General features: G+C 43.3%; 1 protein-coding gene across 4 annotated transcripts in view; it reads left to right on the forward strand.

Moving 5' to 3' along the window:
* The window catches only part of asxl1 (ASXL transcriptional regulator 1), a 103,720-nt gene that overhangs the window by 25,891 nt on the left and 59,518 nt on the right, over nt 1–18,311 (forward strand). For 3 of the 4 annotated variants that reach the window (XM_070896200.1, XM_070896196.1, XM_070896197.1), the window contains one exon: nt 8,064–8,172. The exons of the other annotated variant lie outside the window; for it this stretch is intronic. In XM_070896200.1, the coding sequence (XP_070752301.1) occupies nt 8,064–8,172 (109 nt within the window). The remainder of the gene's footprint in view (nt 1–8,063; nt 8,173–18,311) is intronic. 4 annotated transcript variants of the gene reach the window in all.

The raw sequence follows: 18,311 nt of genomic DNA on the forward strand, positions 1-18,311 counted from the left end.
TCCCATTTCTCCTTAGTGTTGTTACTTCTGACAACAATCCCGCTATCTCATCACCCACCCCACCCATGGTGTCCAGGTGTGATTGGGTAAGCTCAATGCTCTCCCCACTCATTGCCATGAGCTGAACCACGTCTGTTGGATCCTGCATTTCAGGAGAGCGCTCTTGAACTCTTCTTCCCCTCCTCACCCTGGGTGTGGCTCGCTACAACCCACTGGAAGCCGCAACCTCTGACTGTGGAACACCATGAAATGTCCCGTCGCTTGTAGCAGTCCACAAAGGGATTGGCACATCCACGTGCGGCATCACCTCCTCCAGATTCAGTGTCACAGTCTCAATATTGGGGCCTTCCCGCTCTCCCTGATCCTCCTGCTCATCCTCGTCCTAATCTTCCTGAGGAAGTTCTGCATTAAAGACTAAATCCTGGTCCGGCTCCTCTGCGAATGATTGTTCTTCTATGGCAGGGGCTTGTGATTCCTTGGGGATGGGCGCAACTTCTGCAAAATATAACCGAGCAGACAATTGGTTAGCAGCAGGGGAGGGGGCAGGGTGGCAGGGTGGCATGAGCAGGCTCATTTGAAGGACCACGATGAATGAGGACATATCCTCTCTCTCTAAGCTGGGACCAGCTTGTGCACTGGTTGTTGACCTTCTCGAGCCAGCACCAATCATACCAGCGATCCTCCCTTCCAGGGGTGTCAGTGGGTGCACATTTGCTGAACCTCCTCCAGTTCATGTTCTCTCTCGGTTATTGTGCGCCACCTTCCTCTGCAAAGATGAAAATAGAACTTTTTAAGAGAAGGGGTCTGCTGTGGTGGCACATACAGATGGTTTCATTTGCAATTGTAATTCCAGTGCATAAATGAAAATATTACTTGCACAAACTATTTAGCCAAGGTCCTGCCACTTTTTGCACTGCTTGCCGGTTCTTTGGGTGGTTACCATTGCAGAGAAATCATCTCCAACTTTGTCCCAACGTTTGTTCATTTCTTTTGGCTTTACTTTAACTGGACCTTTTTGTTCTGAAGCTCGTGCCATCTGCTCTCAATGATAGAAACCAGGGCCTCAGTTTCATCTGGTAGAAAATTCCTGGGCTTTGTCCCATGATCCATATTGCAGCTCTGATTTTTTTTTTTTTTCCTTCTCTACTCTCAAGCAACTCTGTGCAGACACACCCTTCACGTGAAAACCAGGATTTTTTTTTTTTGGTGTCATTCGGCCCGGAATAGGAGAGGGTGGTGGGGGCCTTTTGGCCCGGGATAGGAGTGGGGGGATGCCTTTTGGCCCAGGATAGCAGTGGAACCGGGGCTCTGCAATTGCTTATGTCTCGCTGCATCTTGTATGTTTCACTTTCGAGCTTCAGCCCTTCAGTGTGTCCCTCATTACCCTGGCAACCTCAGTTTTCAGCGTAGACCTTAAGCTCCACCCACATAGCTTAAGGACAGTCTGCACCACTCCAAATTCAAAGTTCCGGCGAAACTTGGAACTTTTTTTTGGCGTAGTCGGCTACTAAAAAAATTGTACGTACCTCTACAACTGCGCCAAAAATCAGCCATGTGGAAAATTGAGCCCTTAATGTTGAAGTGGCACTTGGGGGTGGGGGGGGGGGGGATTCTGTAGTCAGCACATCAGGAAACTATATGCCAAGGGTTTTATTTGTGACCTAGTTGAAGACCTTGGAATGGCACTAGGTTTAGCTTTCAGCTGATCATGGTGAAACTTTAGTACTAAAACTTTTGGTATCACAGATGATTTGTTTTTAATCAGAAGTATTTGAATTAACCATACAAGAGAAAAGTGGTGCTAATGGGAAGGAAATAATTTCCACAATATCACCAGAACCATTCTGCAGTCTGTACATCAATGTAATTCTATTGGAAAGAATTGTCATGTACTCAATTGTCATTGTAACCCATGTATAAACTGACCTAAGTTGTACACCATGAGAACATTGACCACTAGGTGGTGAACTTGTGGGAGACACTCCTAACCTGGACTTTCAGGTATGAAAGGGGAAGCTCCACCCACCTTCATCACTTCAGTGCTGGCTAATAAAAGTTACTGGTCAGTGTGACCTTCTGTCAAGTATGGGCCTCGTGTGCATTTATACTGTATAGTAAGGACATATTAAGAATCTCCATCTCTGTCCTTTAATTACTTAGCTAATGTGTAGTACTTGTTCTTGGACTATGGGCAATGCTGGCCAGGCTGCATTTATTGCCCATCTGTAGAGAAAGTGGTGGTGGGCTTTCTCTGAACAGCTACAGTACTTCCATGATGGAGTTAAGTAGGCAATTCCAGGATTGTGAACCAGCGACCATGATGGAATGGGATATGTGCAAGTCAGGATGACGTGTGGAGGTGATAGTTCAGTTGTGTCATTGCTGCTCTTGTCTGTCTCCATACTTGAGGTCACCGGGATGGGAATTGTTGCAGATATAAGGTTTTGAGTTGCTGCAGTGCATCCTGTGGTGGAAGGTTGAATATAGAATCCAGTATCTGGGTCGCTGATGCAAGCAGACTGCTTTGCCCTAGATGGTGTTCAGCTCCTTGATTGTTGTTGCTGCTGTATCCATCTAGGAGAAAGGTGAGTATTCCTTCACATTTTGGGATGTTGGCTAATAGATTTGACTCTGTATGACTACATCAAGTTGTTGTGTGACTCGTCTCTGGGAAAGCTGCTCTGTTAAATTGAGCGCCAGTCCACAGGTATTGGTGAGGAGGCATTTTCCAGTTGACTGGGCTAGGATTGTCCAAGTTTTTAGTTGATTCAATGCCCAAGTTGTAGCCGATGGGTCCATCTGGTATGTCTCTTCTGTTTTGTAGCAATTGTTTTAGAACTTTGGTTTGCTAGACCACTTCAGAGGGCATTAAGCAGCAAGCAGATATTGTGGGATTGTATTCTTGAAAAGCCCCATAATGGCACCAAGTTTCCACATGATTTGCTCCTGATTTTTAGGAGCAACTGGTGGAGAACGGAGTATCTTAGAAATCGGAATTCTCCACATTTAAGTTTTCTGCAGTTCTAGTCAGGTAGAACAGTTTCACTTTGGAACAGAATTTTTTTTTCAAAAGGGGGCGTGTCCGGCTACTGACGCCTGATTTGAAAGTTTCCACAGTGAAAACGTACTCCAAACTAACTTCGAATGGAGCAAGTGAAGATTTTTGTACGCTTGAAAAAACCTTGTCTACACTAAAAAATCAGGCGCAGGTTACAAATTAGGCATCCGGAACGAGGTGTGGGGAAGGGGGGGAAGGGAAGTCATTATATTCAACAATCAATCCTTAGTTATACTTATACAAATATTATACAAATAAATCCAACCTGAATAAAAATTTATAAGCAAAGAAAAGATTAAACCATGTTCCTACCTGTGTGAAAGTGCTTCAGGCAGGCCTTTCAGGCAGCGGTTTGCCGTCGGGACCGACCGACGGCAGGGAGAAGGCTGCAGGAAGCTTCATTACTTGAGGCAGCCGTCCCCGACGGTAGGGGGGGGGCGGAAGGCAGGGAGAAGGCTGCAGGGAGCCTCATTACTTGAGGCAGCCGTTTGCCGTTGGGCCCGACGGATGGCAGGGGGAGAAAGCTGTAAGAAGCCTCAGTGCTGATCATGGAAGGGCAATGTGGTTTTATTAAAAAATGTTAAAAATTGAACAGCTGCAAAGAATTTGAATAGTCTCAAACAAGTGCATGTGTCCCGTTTATCACAGTCTATCTTTAATTACAGAATGCACTCCCTCGCCCTCACACACCGAAATATCAAGAAAATTAAAATACAAGCCTTTGCAAGGGTTCAATAAACAAATTTTCACTTTTTCTGCAGCACTTTTTAAAATGGCCGAGTGCCAATGTTTCCTTCAGACTGCGCGAACGCTCCCAACGCGCACGCGCAGGGTTGCCGGCACGATAAAAACTCATTTTAAATTGTACCCGCCCCCTCCTACTTACAAAATCGGCGCGAGTAATAGGCTCCGCCCCCTGGGCGCCGCGCCAAGCAGACATCGAGCTGCAAAGCGCTCGAATAGCGTGTTGTTTTTTTTTTTCGGGCGCCATTTTCAGCGCGAAAAACAGGCGCCCAGCTCAGAGGGGCGCCTGTTTTGCCGCGTGTGGAAACTTGGGGCCAATGGGTTGTCTGCGCTATGACTGCTCTAAATTTTCTCCAATTGAATATTGGGAAGACCGAAGCCATTGTTTTTTGGTTCTCCCCAACTTCTGTCTGAGGCTGAATCACACAGTTCGCAACCTTGTGTGATATTTGACTCTGAAATGAGCTCTTGACCACACATCCACAGCATAACTAAGACCGCCTATTTCCACCTCCGTAACATCGCCCGTTGCTGTCCTTGCCTCAGCTCATCCGCTGCTGAAGCCCTCATCCATGCCTTTGTTACCTTGAGGCTTAACTATTCCAATGCACTCCTGGCTGGCCTCCCACATTCTACCCTACATAAACTAGAGGTGATCCAAAACTCAGCTGCCCGTGTCCTAACTTGCACCAAGTCCCGCTCACCTTGTGCTCGCTGACCTACATTGGCTTCTGGTGAAGCAATGCCTCAATTTCAAAATTCTCATCCTTGTTTTCAAATCCCTCCATGGCTTCGCCCCTCCTGTAATCTTCTCCACAACGCCTTGAGATAGCTGCCCTCCTCTAATTTTGCCCTCTTGAGCATCCCTGATTATAATTGCGCAACCATTGGTGGCCGTGCCTTCTGTTGCCTAGGCCTTAAGCTATGGAATTTCCTGTCTAAACCCCGTCATCTCTCCACCTCTTTCTTCTAGACACTCCCTTGAAACCTACCTCCTTTGATCAAGCTTTTGGTCACCTGCCCTAATTTCTCCTTCTATGGCTCAGTGTCAATTTTTTTTTTCTCATAATACTCCTGTGAAGCACCTTGGGACGTTTCACTACGTTAAAGATGTTCTATAAATACAGGTTGTTTTTTGTGATCTGTGAGGTATAAATTGTATCCCATAACTGCTCCTCGTGTTCTCTGTTGAACTGTTGTAAATTGGGTTGCTGTGGTTTTGAGTATTGATGGATGTAGTTCAGCATTGGGATATCTAGGGCTGGATTTTCGGGTTTGGGCGAAAATGATAGCGATACATGAAAATTACCATTTTCACCGCATTATCAATTTTAGGCCAAACTTTCGGCCTTTGGGGTCTGCGTTGGGAGGTGTTGCACAAGCATTCGTGCCGCAAAACACGATCCTCGCCAAATTTAGTGCTGGGTCGTTTGCACTGCAAGAGAGGCCTTGGGAGGGGAGGGGAAAAAAATTCAAAACATTCAAACAGCATACCCTTAGCTACCAAATTGCTGGAAAAAAAATTGAAAATAAAAACTTTAACTTGCCCTTTTTGCAGTTTTTCTAACTTACTGCTGCCGGCAGGGCTGCACCAACCTGTCTCTATTCTGGACATGACGTACAGGTCGGGAGAATGCCAAAACTCGGACGGTAATGCAATCCGCGTTGTTACACGTCCAATGCACCTCTCCCCGGCGGTACTTCCCTTTGCCGCCGCAAACAACGAACCGAGGATCCTGCCCGGGCTTTGCGACCGGGTTTTTGCCGCGGAGTCCCAAATCCAGCCCCTAGAGTTACTCTGGGAACATGGCACACAAAGGGAATCTTTCCCAGTCTGGCATATTAGAAAAATCCTGGCAGAAACATTAAAATTTCCTAACTGCTCACATACAGCTTTACTGTATACCTTTTTGTTTTGTTAGGATCAAAACTTTAAAGAGAGTGTCCATTAGGCAGCTAGTTGATCGGAATGTTCTGATAACTGGAATCATTGTTGAGAAATCAATTTGTCCTCTATGGTCAAATGGGAAAGCTTCTGGTTTCTTATCAGTTGAGATAGTTTCTGCTTTACAAACATGATTTGGACATCACTGAAGCCCATCCGTGTTGAAATGAATGACTCAAAATTCTAGACAAAACAAATGTTCAGAATTTTATACCCATTTAGTTTAATGAGAGATATGACCCATTGCAGATGTAGAAATGCTTTTGAGAGCATACTGTTGCATTAATTCGTAGGAGGTTTAGAGGAGATTTAAGGGGAATTTTTTTCACCCAGAATTGGGGTCTGGAACTCACTGCCTGAAAGGGTGGTAGAGGCAGAAACCCTCACCCCATTTTAAAAAAGTACCTGGATATGCACTTGAAGTGCCATAACCTACAAGGCTACGGACCAAGAGCTAGAAAGTAGGATTAGGCTGGATAGCTCTTTGTCGGCCAACACAGACATGATGGGCCGAATGGCTTCCTTCTGTGCTGTAAAATTTCTAGGATCTGCTAAAAGTTCAGCTCTTCAGGCACTTCAGAAGAGTGTGCCTAGTATTGCAATCCCTCAATACAGGGTTTCTGCTACTGAATGCTTTCAATGGCCTATAAGTAGTTATTGAAGACTGGTACTGCAGCATTTGTTCATAGTGCAGGTTCAACAGCCTTGACACTGATAAGCCATGGTCCTCAGAGTTGCAAGGGCCCTGTTTTTTGTTGAAGTCCATTTGATTTAGGTGTGAAAAACTAATGAACTTTGCCACCTGATTTAAATGTTCTGTTTTAAATTTATTTAATGTCCCAGCTCCTGTCTCTGAGGCAACAAATTCCACCGATTTACAACTCTGAAGAAATTCCTCCTCATCTCAGTTTTAAATGGGCGGCCTCTTATTCTAAGATCATGCCCTCTAGTTCTAGTCTCCCCCATCAGTGGAAACATCCTCTCTGCATCCACCTTGTCAAGTCCCCCTCAATCTTGTACGTTTCGATAAGATCACCTCACATTCTTCTGAATTCCGACTTGAATCATCATTAACAACTGAAACCTATTAAGATTTTGCGTTGTTTGCTGATACCATGGGCTTATGTTAACCATACGTTAGTTTCACAGCCTCTTGTACATCTGTTTTGAAGTGGGTTGACAATTGGGTGCAGCAGAACATGTTCTGGGCATATTCGTGTGAGAAGTGATGAGGTAGATGGGATAGCTCCTCTCTGAAATGTGAATTCTGGTTCTGCTCCCAGCGAGGGATGTCGGTGCACATTTGGGTGTTCATTGTCAATGTGAAGCCTTTCAATAAAGGGTACAATATGTTCAGATCCAATGTCAACCACATACTCTGCCACCAAAATATATCTTTGCCTTCATCTCAGATTGTCCATTACTCCACAGTGGGATTTTCTCTTGCATGCACTATCTTTCTCAAAGCACCAATCCAATTCATGTAATGGACATTGCCCCCTCTTAACTAGATTAAGACTGATGAGAAAGATGGAAAGTGATTGGTCAACCTCCCTAGATTCTAATCTGTACCAGAGGTTAAAGGATAGCCCACCAACTGACTAAGCATTCAGTCATTGAGGTGTTTTCTGCATGTTCAACATTAGATAATCCGTATTCCGATCAATATAATTTAATTCATCCTCAACAGGCAATGTTATAGGACCCAGAACAAAGCCTTGCATGTCAATTAGGGGTCTGATTATAGTTTTGGCTGTATGGTTTGTTACATCAAAATACCAATTATCCAAAAATATGCAGCAAAATAATAATTAAATTTGAGGTCTAAAAAGTGAAAGGCAAAAATATTTCAAACAAATGTAGAGTGCAACTTGTATCAGCAGAAAGTTAAATGCCTATTAACAGTATTGGAAACTTTATATTAAAAAAATAAATAAATAAAACTTTTTTCAAGTCCTAAAATGATAGATAATTCCAGATGGGTATGAACATCTTTACTATATGCCATTTATGAAGAACCAAGTATAAAATGTTCCTATCAATATTTCAGGCTGACATCTTAAGCAAAATGGTGTAGACTAGTGGAAATCAAAGGCTTAGAAATTGGCAAGCAGTATTTGAAAATCCAACTGCAAAGTTATTTTAATTAAAACTTTGGCTTTTATCATCAATCTGGCTGCTGTTTTTGGCATTTATCCTTAGTTTAAAAAATGATGGGGAATTCGGACAGTTGGAGCAGAATATGTACCACTGTGCCAATCTGAACTTTATATGAGGTATTTACATAAAATGTGCTTTTTAATCTATTTTATGTAGTGGAACATCTCCCTTGGCATGTCTGAATGCTATGCTTCACACTAATTCTCGTGCAGATGATGGAATGTTTTACAGACTTCCAGGGCGGATGGGTCTTTATACATTGAAGGTAAGAACAATTGCATCTTGTTGCTGTAACTGTAGGGATTTCCAATGTGCTGTTTGTTTGGGAGTAGCAGAGGTGCATACCATGGAGCTCTGGTGGCCCACGTATAAAGTTCACATACCTGTTCCCTTTAATTTGTGTGTATCTCTAGTTGTTCACAAATCTTATTTATCTTATCTCGCTATGTAGCAACCACCCTTTCCAAAGCTCCAGACTCTCAAAATCAAAAGTGGAGAAACCAGCAAGTAAGAAATATAAATACAGCCAGGACTAAGTTACTGGGGCTTCAAGGGTCAGCTTGCTAGGACTCTCGGGGCCACATGTAGCCCACCGGCTGGAGATTGGACAGCTCTGCTCCGCTGACTCTTGTATACTGCAATTCTTTTTTTAAAGAGAGAAAAAGTCAGCCCATCTATTTAGATACTTTACATTTCAATATTATTTGAAGGGAATAGTTGCTATAGAGCAAGTATCTACCTACCTTGTTAATAAACTTGTTCTTCAGCCCCCCCACCCCAGCCTAGTCAATAGCAATATCTAGTGATACGCTGCCCTGAAGGCACTGACATTTTGAGAGCATATTGCTGGAATTCTTTGAATGACTTATCTTTTTATATCTTGAATTTTTCCATTGAAGATGGACAGAACACAAGATAGTATGAGGTGGTGTGTATAATCCCCCCCATGAAAGTTGACATCCTGTTTACAGCCTAGTACTGGGTTGTTGCTGACCAATACGGTTTGATCATGATCTTTAGCAAAGGCTGTTTGGCCTGGAAATTAAACTGATGATGTGGCTGCAATAGTTTTTCAGATGAGCCTGTATCCTCCAAGCACTTAATCCACAGAGTGATTTGGGATCTCAGTATGACAGTACTGTATAGCTGCAGAAAGCAAATATTTTTTCAGTTTTTCCACCCCCACATTTTCTTTTGTCCCTAAAGAAAATTTGATTTCAGCTTGGCATTTTGAACCTGAAAATGCCAACCTGAAAGACTCCATTCTGAGGCAAATCTAGTACAGGTTGAACCTCTCTTGTCCGGGACTCCCTTACCTAGCACCACCCCTTGTCCAGTGCCATTCATACCCACCAGGTGGCGCATGCACAGAATGCGGCCATTCAAAATCCTACTCCCTAATATAATCTTTTTCTCCTCGATCGGCTGCCTCCTCCTTGTCGCCCTGCTGGAACTCCTGCAGCCACAGTCCTCGGGCCGGCTGCTCCTCCCCACAGCGCTCCCTCCGGGGTGGTGTGGTCGGGCCGGCTCTTCGGGGCCCACTCGGGCTGCCGACCTCCTCTTCCCCCCCCCCTCCCCATGACCTTCCCTCATCTGGCACAGGCCAGGCCCCCCGGGTGCTGGGATAAGGGAGGTTCAACCTGTAATTGCATGCATAATATTCTCAGTGAGCCCAAATTTGGCCAGTACGGATTTCTGGAGCGCTCACCAGAGGTGCGCTGCTTTTGTAGACCTTCAAGGGTGCCAAAAATCTTCGGGCCGAATTTGGCCGCTCCCCAGCCTCCCCTCCATGGTGGCGTAGCGTGGCAACTGGATTCGTGGGCGGAGCGAGGTCCCGGTGCTGAAAACAGTGCCGGGACCTCTGCACATGTGCGCTAGAGTGTGCGCGCATGCGCAGCAGCTCCTCGCCCCCAGAATCTTAGTGTGCTCTTCAGGCTGTGTGGGAGGGGCCGAAGTGCGCCGCCCCTAACCCTGGCCGAATGGGCTCCCTCATCAGCGGCCCGCTGCCTTATCCAGCCACACCAGTAAAAGGAGGTTTGAGAGAACCAGAACCCCAGTAGGTTGTCAGTGAAACCCTGCAGCTGGTTAGTACGCTGATGTTGCAAGGGAATCAGTTTAGAAGAAGTAGATTGGGTTAGGTTAGGTGTCCATTGTTTGCCAGCATGATTTGTCTCAATGTTCACAAGGCCGCACAATGGATGGAGTAAGTGCACTGCACTTGGTCTATACATTGTGCTGAGTATTTATATGCCATTGGTTAGAATAAAGTAGGAGTCAGCAAAAGAATGCTATTGAAGGTACTGAAAGGGACTGTGTAGGAGTAGTTTGGACAAGGTTAACTTGTTTTTATTTGTTACTGATTGCTTATTACTTCGGTCTTGGTGCTTTAGGTGCAGGGTTCCTTCTATTTTTTTATTAATTAATTGCTTATTACGTTTTGTGCTTTGTAAGTCTTGGTGCTAGGTGCAGGTCCTCTCTGCTTCCTTGTATTTTTTATTATTGAATGCTTATTTTTGTGTTTGTTTGGTGCTTTAGAAATGTACTTACCTGCGTTAATTTCTTAACTCTCCAAGGGTTTTCTGTGTGGCCACAAGTGGCCACGTACGCTGGCCTAAGTTAGTTTGGAGTAACTGTTAGCTGTTCAAACTAGCTTAAATGGCCAAAACAGCAAGTAATCCCCCTTTTTGGAGAAAAAGAAAGTATAAACTTAAAAAAAAATCCTAACTAACTCTCACTGGCGCAAATTAAATGTGCAGAATGGGGATTTTTAAGATACTCCAGAAAAATCAAGTTGCTCCCAAAAAACGAAACAACTCCTGGCCAAATTTGGGCCTGTAGCTCTTAGATTTTGCATCTAATTTTTATAGCTTTTTCGCAAATGGAAGTCACAAAGTGGGGTATCTTTTTATAAAAGACTTGTATCATTCCCAAAGGTATTGAGTATTTTCTGTATTCATTTAAGTTTTTTTTAATTAACTGCTACCTGTTAGGAACATTGGAATGCTGCAGCTAGAGTTCACTAACAAAATTGATTGAGACTGGTTCGGATAGAAGGTCTGAAGAGCTTGTGTTTTGGTATCAAATTATGTACTTTGAATCTTGTTTCAAAATCCCTGAATTAACGTGAGGATAACTGTGTTTGTAGTTGCTGGTATAAGAGAGAGTGTTCTCGGCAACAACCTTGAATGATAGTTACAAGAGCAAAATTACAATGTAAAGCTTAGTTGCTGTTATTACTTATTAAATCCTTTGATTTTTAAGATTGAAAGTTGCAGCGGCAGAGATCTGGTTTAAGTGCTGTGGCTCTTGTGATTCTGCTGTATTTAAGGTCCATTTAAAGAAGTGAAATTCCAAGACCCATAGCACCAAACCTGAAGGCAAGAGGTGACTTAAGTAACGGAATCTGTTTGAGGTTGAAGGAAATAGGCCAAAATATTGATAAGTGAAGAACTAAGATTGGCACCATCATGGTAATAAGTAGTACTATTAGTTGGACTTGCTAGAAACTTGAAGAAAAAAATCAAAAAAGGCCACATTACAACATAATTCAGAAAGGACAGAGTGTGTTAAAAAAGCAAGCTTGAAGACTGAGTCTCAATGTGAGGAGCATTCGTAATAAGGTGGACGAGTTAACTGCGCAGATAGCTGTTAATGGGTATGATGTAATTGGGATTATGGAGACATGGCTCCAGAGTAACCAAGGCTGGGAACTCCACTCCAGGGGTATTCAATATTCAGGAAGGAAAAGGAGATGGGGTAGCGTTATTGGTTAGAGGAGCTTAACGCAATAGCAAGGAAGGATATTCGTGTGGATGATGTGGAATCTATATGGGTAGAGCTGCGAAATACCAAAGGGCAGTAAACGTTAGTGGGCGTTGTGCACAGACCCCCCAAACAGTAGTAGGGAGGTTGGGGATAACATCAAACAGGAAATTAGGGACGCGTGCAATAAGGGTACAGCAGTTATCATGGGTGACTTTAATCTACATATTGATTGGGCTAACCAAACTGGTAGCAGTACTGTAGAGGAAGATTTCCTGGAGTGTTTCAGGGATGGCTTTCTAGACCAGTATGTTGAGGAACCAACTAGAGAGCAGGCCATCCTCGACTGGGTCCTGTGTAACATAGAAACATGGAAAATAGGTGCAGGAGTAGGCCTTTCGAGCCTGCACCACCATTCAATAAGATCATGGCTGATCATTCACCTCAGTACCCCTTTCCTGCTTTCTCTCCATACCCCTTGATCCCTTTTGCTGTAAGGGCCATATTTAACTCCCTCTTGAATATATCCAATGAACTGGCATCAACAACTCTGCGGTAGGGAATTCTACAGGTTAAAAACTCTGAGTGAAGAAGTTTCTCCTCATCTCAATTCTAAATGGCTTACCCCTTATCCTTAGACTGTGTCCCCTGGTTCTGGACTTCCCCAACATTGGGAACATTCTTCCTGCATCTAACCTGTCCAGTCGTCAGAATTTTATATGTTTCTATGAGATCCCCTCTCATCCTTCTAAACTCCAGTGAATACAGGCCCAGTCGATCCAGTCTCTCCTCACACATGTCAGTCCAGCCATCCTGGGAATCCCTGGTGAACCTTCGCTGCACTTCCTCAAAATAGCAAGAACGTCCTTCCTCAGATTAGGAGACCAAAACTGAACACAATATTCCAGGTGAGGCCTCACCAAGGACCTGTACAACTGCAGTAAGACCTCCCTGTTCCTATACTCAAAACCCCTAGCAATGAAGGCCAACATACCATTTGCTGCCTTCACTGCCTGCTGTACCTGCATGCCAACTTTCAATGACTGATGTACCATGACATCCAGGTCTCGTTGCACCTCCCCTTTTCCTAATCTGCTGCCGTTGAGATAATCTGCCTTTGTGTTTCTGCCCCCAAAGTGGATAACCTCACATTTATCCACATTATACTGCATCTGCCATGCATTTGCCCACTCACCTAACCTGTCCAAGTCACCCTTCAGCCTCTTAGCGTCCTCCTCACAGCTCACACCGCCACCCAGTTTAGTGTCATCTGCAAACTTGGAGATATTACACTCAATTCCTTCATCCAAATCATTAATGTATATTGTAAATAGCTAGGGCCCCAGCACTGAGCCCTGCAGCACCCCACTAGTCACTGCCTGCCGATTCTCTGTTTCCTGTCTGCCAACCAGTTCTCTATTCACTTTAGTACATTACCCCTAATACCATGTGCTTTAATTTTGCACACCAATCTCTGGTGTGGGACCTTGTTAAAAGCCTTTTGAAAGTCCAAATACACCACTTGTCCACTTACTAGTTACATCGTCAAAAAATTCCAGAAGATTTGTCAGGCATGATTTCCCTTTCATAAATCCATGTTGACTTGGACCGATCCTGTCACTGCTTTCCAAATGCGTTGTTATTTCATCTTTAATAATTGATTCCAACATTTTCCCCACTGCTGATGTCAGGCTAATCGGTCTATAATTACCCGTTTTCTCTCTTTTTTTAAAAAAAAAGTGGTGTTACATTAGCTATCCTCTAGTCCATAGGAACTGATCCAGAGTCGATAGACTGTTGGAAAATGATTGCCAATACATCCACTATTTCTAGGGCCACTTCCTTAAGTACTCTGGGATGCAGACTGTCAGGGCCCCGGGGATTTGTCGGCCTTCAATCCCATCAATTTCCCTAATACAATTTCCCTCCCAATAAGGATATCCTTCAGTTTCTCCTTCTCTCTAGACCCTCGGTCCCCTAGTACATCCGGAAGGTTATTTGTGTCTTCCTTCGTGAAGACAGAACCAAAGTATTTGTTCAACTGGTCTGCCATTTCTTTGTTCCCCATTATAAATCCACCTGAATCAGACTGCAAGGGACCTATGTTTGTCTTCACTAATCTTTTTCTCTTCACATATCTATAGACAGGATTAATTAGCAATCTGGTCATGCGGGGGCCCCTTGGGGAAGAATGACCATAATATGGTGGAATTCTTCATTTTAAGATGCAGAATGACACAATTAATTCCGAGACTAGGGTCCTGAACTTAAAGGAAACTTTGACAGTATGAGTTGTGAATTGGCTAGGATAGACTGGAGAATGATACTTAAAGGGTTGACGGTGGATAGGCAATGGCAGACATTTAAAAATCACATGGATGAACTACAACAGTTGTACATCAGTGTGGCGTAAGAATAAAAAAGGGAAGGTGGCTCAACCGTGGTTAACAAGGGAAATTAGGGAAAAGTGTTAAATCCAAGGAAGAGGCATATAAATTGACCAGAAAAAGCAGCAAACCTGAGGACTGGGAGAAATTTAGAATTCAGCAGAGGAGGACTAAGGGTTTAATTAGGAGGGGGAAAATAGAGTATGAGAGTAAGCTTGCAGGGAACATAAAAACTGACTCAAAGCTTCTATAGATATGAAAAAGATTAGTCAAGACTAATGTAGGTCTCTTGCAGTCAGAATCAGGTGAATTCATAATGGGAACAAGGAAATGGCAGACAAATTGAACAAATACTTTGGTTCTCTTTTTCACTATGGAAAACACGAATAACCTCCCGAAAGTGCTAGGGGAGCAAGGGTCTAGCGAGAAGGGGGAACTGAGGGAAGTCCTGATCAGTCAGGAAATGGTGTTAAGGAAATTGAAGGGACTGAAGGCCGATAAATCCCCAGAGCCTGATAGTCTGCATCCCAGAGTACTTAAGGAAGTGGCCCTAGAAATAGTAGATGCATTGGTCACTTTCCAACATTCCATGGACTCTGGATCAGTTCCTATGGATTGGAGGGTAGCTAATGTAACCACACTTTTTTTGAAGGAGGGAGAGAGAAAACAGGGAATTATAGACCGGTTAGCCTGACATCGGTGGTGGGGAAAATGCTGGAATCAATTATTAAGGATGTAATAGCAGTGCATCTGGAAAGCAGTGGCCGGATCAGTCCAAGTCAGCATGGATTTATGAAAGGGAAGTCATGCTTGACAAATCTTCTAGAATTTTTTGAGGATGTAACTAGTAGAGTGGATAAGGGAGAACCAGTGGATGTGGTGTATTTGGACTTTCAAAAGGCTTTTGACAAGGTCCCACACAAGAGATTAGTGTGCAAAATTAAGGCACATGGTATTGGGGGTAATGTATTGACGTGGATAGAGAACTGGTTGGCAGACCGAAAGCAAAGAGTGGGAATAAACTGGTCCTTTTCAGAATGTCAGGCAGTGATTTAGTGGAATGCCGCAGGGTTCAGTGCTGGGACCCCAGCTATTTACAATATACGTTAATGATTTAGACGAAGGAATTGAATGTAATATCTCCAAGTTTGCAGATGACACTAAACTGGGTGGCAGTGCGAGCTGCAAGGAAGATGCCAGCAGGCTGCAGGGGGAATTGGACAGGTTAGGTGAGTGGGCAAATGCATGGCAGATGCAGTACAATGTGGATAAATGTGAGGTTATCCACTTTGGTGGCAAAAACAGGAAGGCAGAATATTATCTGAATGGTGACAGATTAGCAAAAGGGGAGGTGCAGAGAGACCTGGGTGTCATGGTACATCAGTCATTGAAGGTAGGCATGCAGGTACAGCAGGCGGTAAAAAAAGCAAATGGCATGCTGGCCTTCGTAGCGAGGGGATTTGAGTATAGTAGCAGGGAGGTCTTACTGCAGTTGTATAGGGCCTTGGTGAGGCCTCACCTTGAGTATTGTGTGCAGTTTTGGTCTCCTAATCTGAGGAAGGACATGCTTGCTATTGAGGGAGTGCCGCGAAGGTTCACCAGACTGATTCCGGGATGGCAGGACTGACCTATGAGGAAAGGCTGGATCGACTAGGCTTATACTCACTGAAATTTAAAAGAATGAGAGGGGATCTCATAGAAACATACAAAATTCTGACGGGACTGGACAGGTTAGATGCAGGAAGAATGTTCCCGATGTTGGGGAAGTCCAGAATCACAGGGGTCACAGCCTAAAGATGAGGGGTAAGCCATATAGGACCGAAATGAGGAGAAACTTTTTCATCCAGAGAGTTGTGAACCTGTGGCATTCTCTGCCACAGAGTTGTTGAGTCCAGGTCATTGGACATATTCAAAAGGGAGTTAATTGTGGTGCTTATGGCTAAAGGGATCAGGGTGTATGGAGAGAGAAGGCAGGGGTCGGGTACTGAGGTTGCATAATCAGCCATGATATTGAATGGTGGTGCAGACTCGAAGGTCCGAATGGCCTGCTGCTGCCCTATTTTCTATGTTTCTATGATGTGGAAGAATTTGAAGAAGCCATATTTCAGTTCATGGAGCAGATCAAAATGTCATGATTCAGCTGTTGCACTGAAAAGGTTGGAGGTTGAACGCTGAAGATGGCCAATCAATGTAGAGTGAAATTAGTAAGAAAAATAGTGGATAGAGCTGTCTAATAAGTGGAACTTGCCATTGATATAAAGAAACACAGTGGGAGAGAAGACCTCGTTTTGGGAGAATACCTGATTTGAAAGAACAACCGTTAAAGAGGATGAGCCATCGACTACAGCGTAGAGAGAGCTATATTAAAGAAAGTATGATAGCTATGAACATTTTCATATGAGCCTATATGATGGCATGTTACTTGGATGTGCCAGATGTGAGAAAAGCCCTTGAAATCCAAGGCAATGAGTGGTGGTTCAGCAAAGCTTTTAAGAGCCAAGTTCCAGCAGTGCATAATATGTGTAGTGCAACAGCCATGCTGAAACCATACTCATCATCATGTCTCTGTAGAGGATGGTAGTTGAACAAAAATTTATTTGAACTGAGCAATGATCTCGACTTTGGGCCGAAACATTCGAAGAACAAGAAATGAGCTTTTTACATGGCCTGTTGGAGGATTATGATATTCCATCAAAAGGCAGGTGCATGCTTTGTAGAACACTGTCATTGTTGTTTGTGACCAATCATTTTCTATGATTCCTTCAACTTATTCAGCAACCTCCTGTTTCCTGCTCCCCTCTAAGTAATTTGGATAAGGTGACTAAACCAAGGAGTTGGCTGTTTGAAACCGTAAAGTGCTTGGCAGCACCCTATGCCAAAGGGTTGGTAATGTCATGACCAATTGGTCATGGCAAAAGTTGATTTTTATCAGTGCAGAAGTTTAAAAAAGAGCATCACTTTCTCCCTTGCTCCCCAGTTCATTTGTATCTACCTCAAGTGATTTGGTTGGTTCTGGTTTTTTAGATGGGAATCGACCAATGCTTTGTGTGTTAATTAACACTATTCTGAATAAAGTCTTTATAGCACTCGATGAGAAACTGAATGAGGTTTCATACTGCATGCTGTTTCTCTCACTAAGGTGCCTTGTTCTGAGATTACTGTTAATAATGCTCATGAGCCAATCAGTGGGGGTATGTGAGCGCAGCATGGATTTCCACCCTCCGGCTGCCCATTGAGGAAATGCCTACTTGCAGAAGACCAAGTTTAGATTACTATTGTGGTGGAATGATTAAAGAAAAAAGCACCTATCTCTTTATGGTAGTGGTTAGTTGCTAGGGAAATGTGACTTATATCCTACTTATTATGTACTATGACATTTATGTATTCCAATGTTACATTAAAAATTAATGCTAGTTATCATTAATGCTATACATTGCTGGGTCAGATACATCATTCATAAACTTCACAGTTGAGCAGTTCCACCAGAAAGGCAGTCAGAGGTACGTAATTCAATGTGTGTTTCTAACTTGTAGCAAGTAGTGTTTATATTACAAAGAATTAAAAAAATGTCTTGCAATAATGAAGACAGTAATTGAATTGCAAGGCTCTGATCATGTTAAACTTTAAGCTTTGCTTTAGCAGCTGTGACATCAGACACCCTCTGGCAAATGCTCCTTGTATCTAATTGTCAGCTATCCGTGTGTTTCATTTATATCTTTTGTGATCTAGTTATTTAAGATAAAATGTAATGATTTTATATCATAACCCTTTACATCTTCAAATTACAGTAAGATGAAAAGCGCAGTGTGCTTATTCTTTCTTTGCCAGTTGTTGGCTAGAGATTGGAATTGGAATTGGTGGTGGTGGTGGTGGTGGTACTGTTTCCTCCTCCGTGCCAATACTCTAACATCCAGGAGTCAATTAGCCTATTGGTTATAATACTGAACCAGTTGTGACCTCCAATCCCACCATGGCAAGTTGTAAAATTGCATTCAATAAATCTGGTAAATTTTGGACTAGTCAGAAAAATAACCATGAAAGCTGCTACATTGTCTTAAATACCTAATCAGTTCATGGTCTTAAGCAAAGTAATAATGGAAAAAAAATTTTTTGAAGTGTGGAGAGGGACTCTCTTATTTCTAAGTATAATGTAATGCAATTATTTCCACTCTGCCCACTGACTGATTAAGACTGTATTTGCTTTTTCACACTGATTTGGTGCTAACATGAACATTGTAATATTTTTGCCCGTCTA

Source organism: Pristiophorus japonicus, chromosome 12 (assembly GCF_044704955.1).
Source record: "Pristiophorus japonicus isolate sPriJap1 chromosome 12, sPriJap1.hap1, whole genome shotgun sequence".
In the NCBI taxonomy this organism is placed as follows: Eukaryota; Metazoa; Chordata; class Chondrichthyes; family Pristiophoridae; genus Pristiophorus; species Pristiophorus japonicus.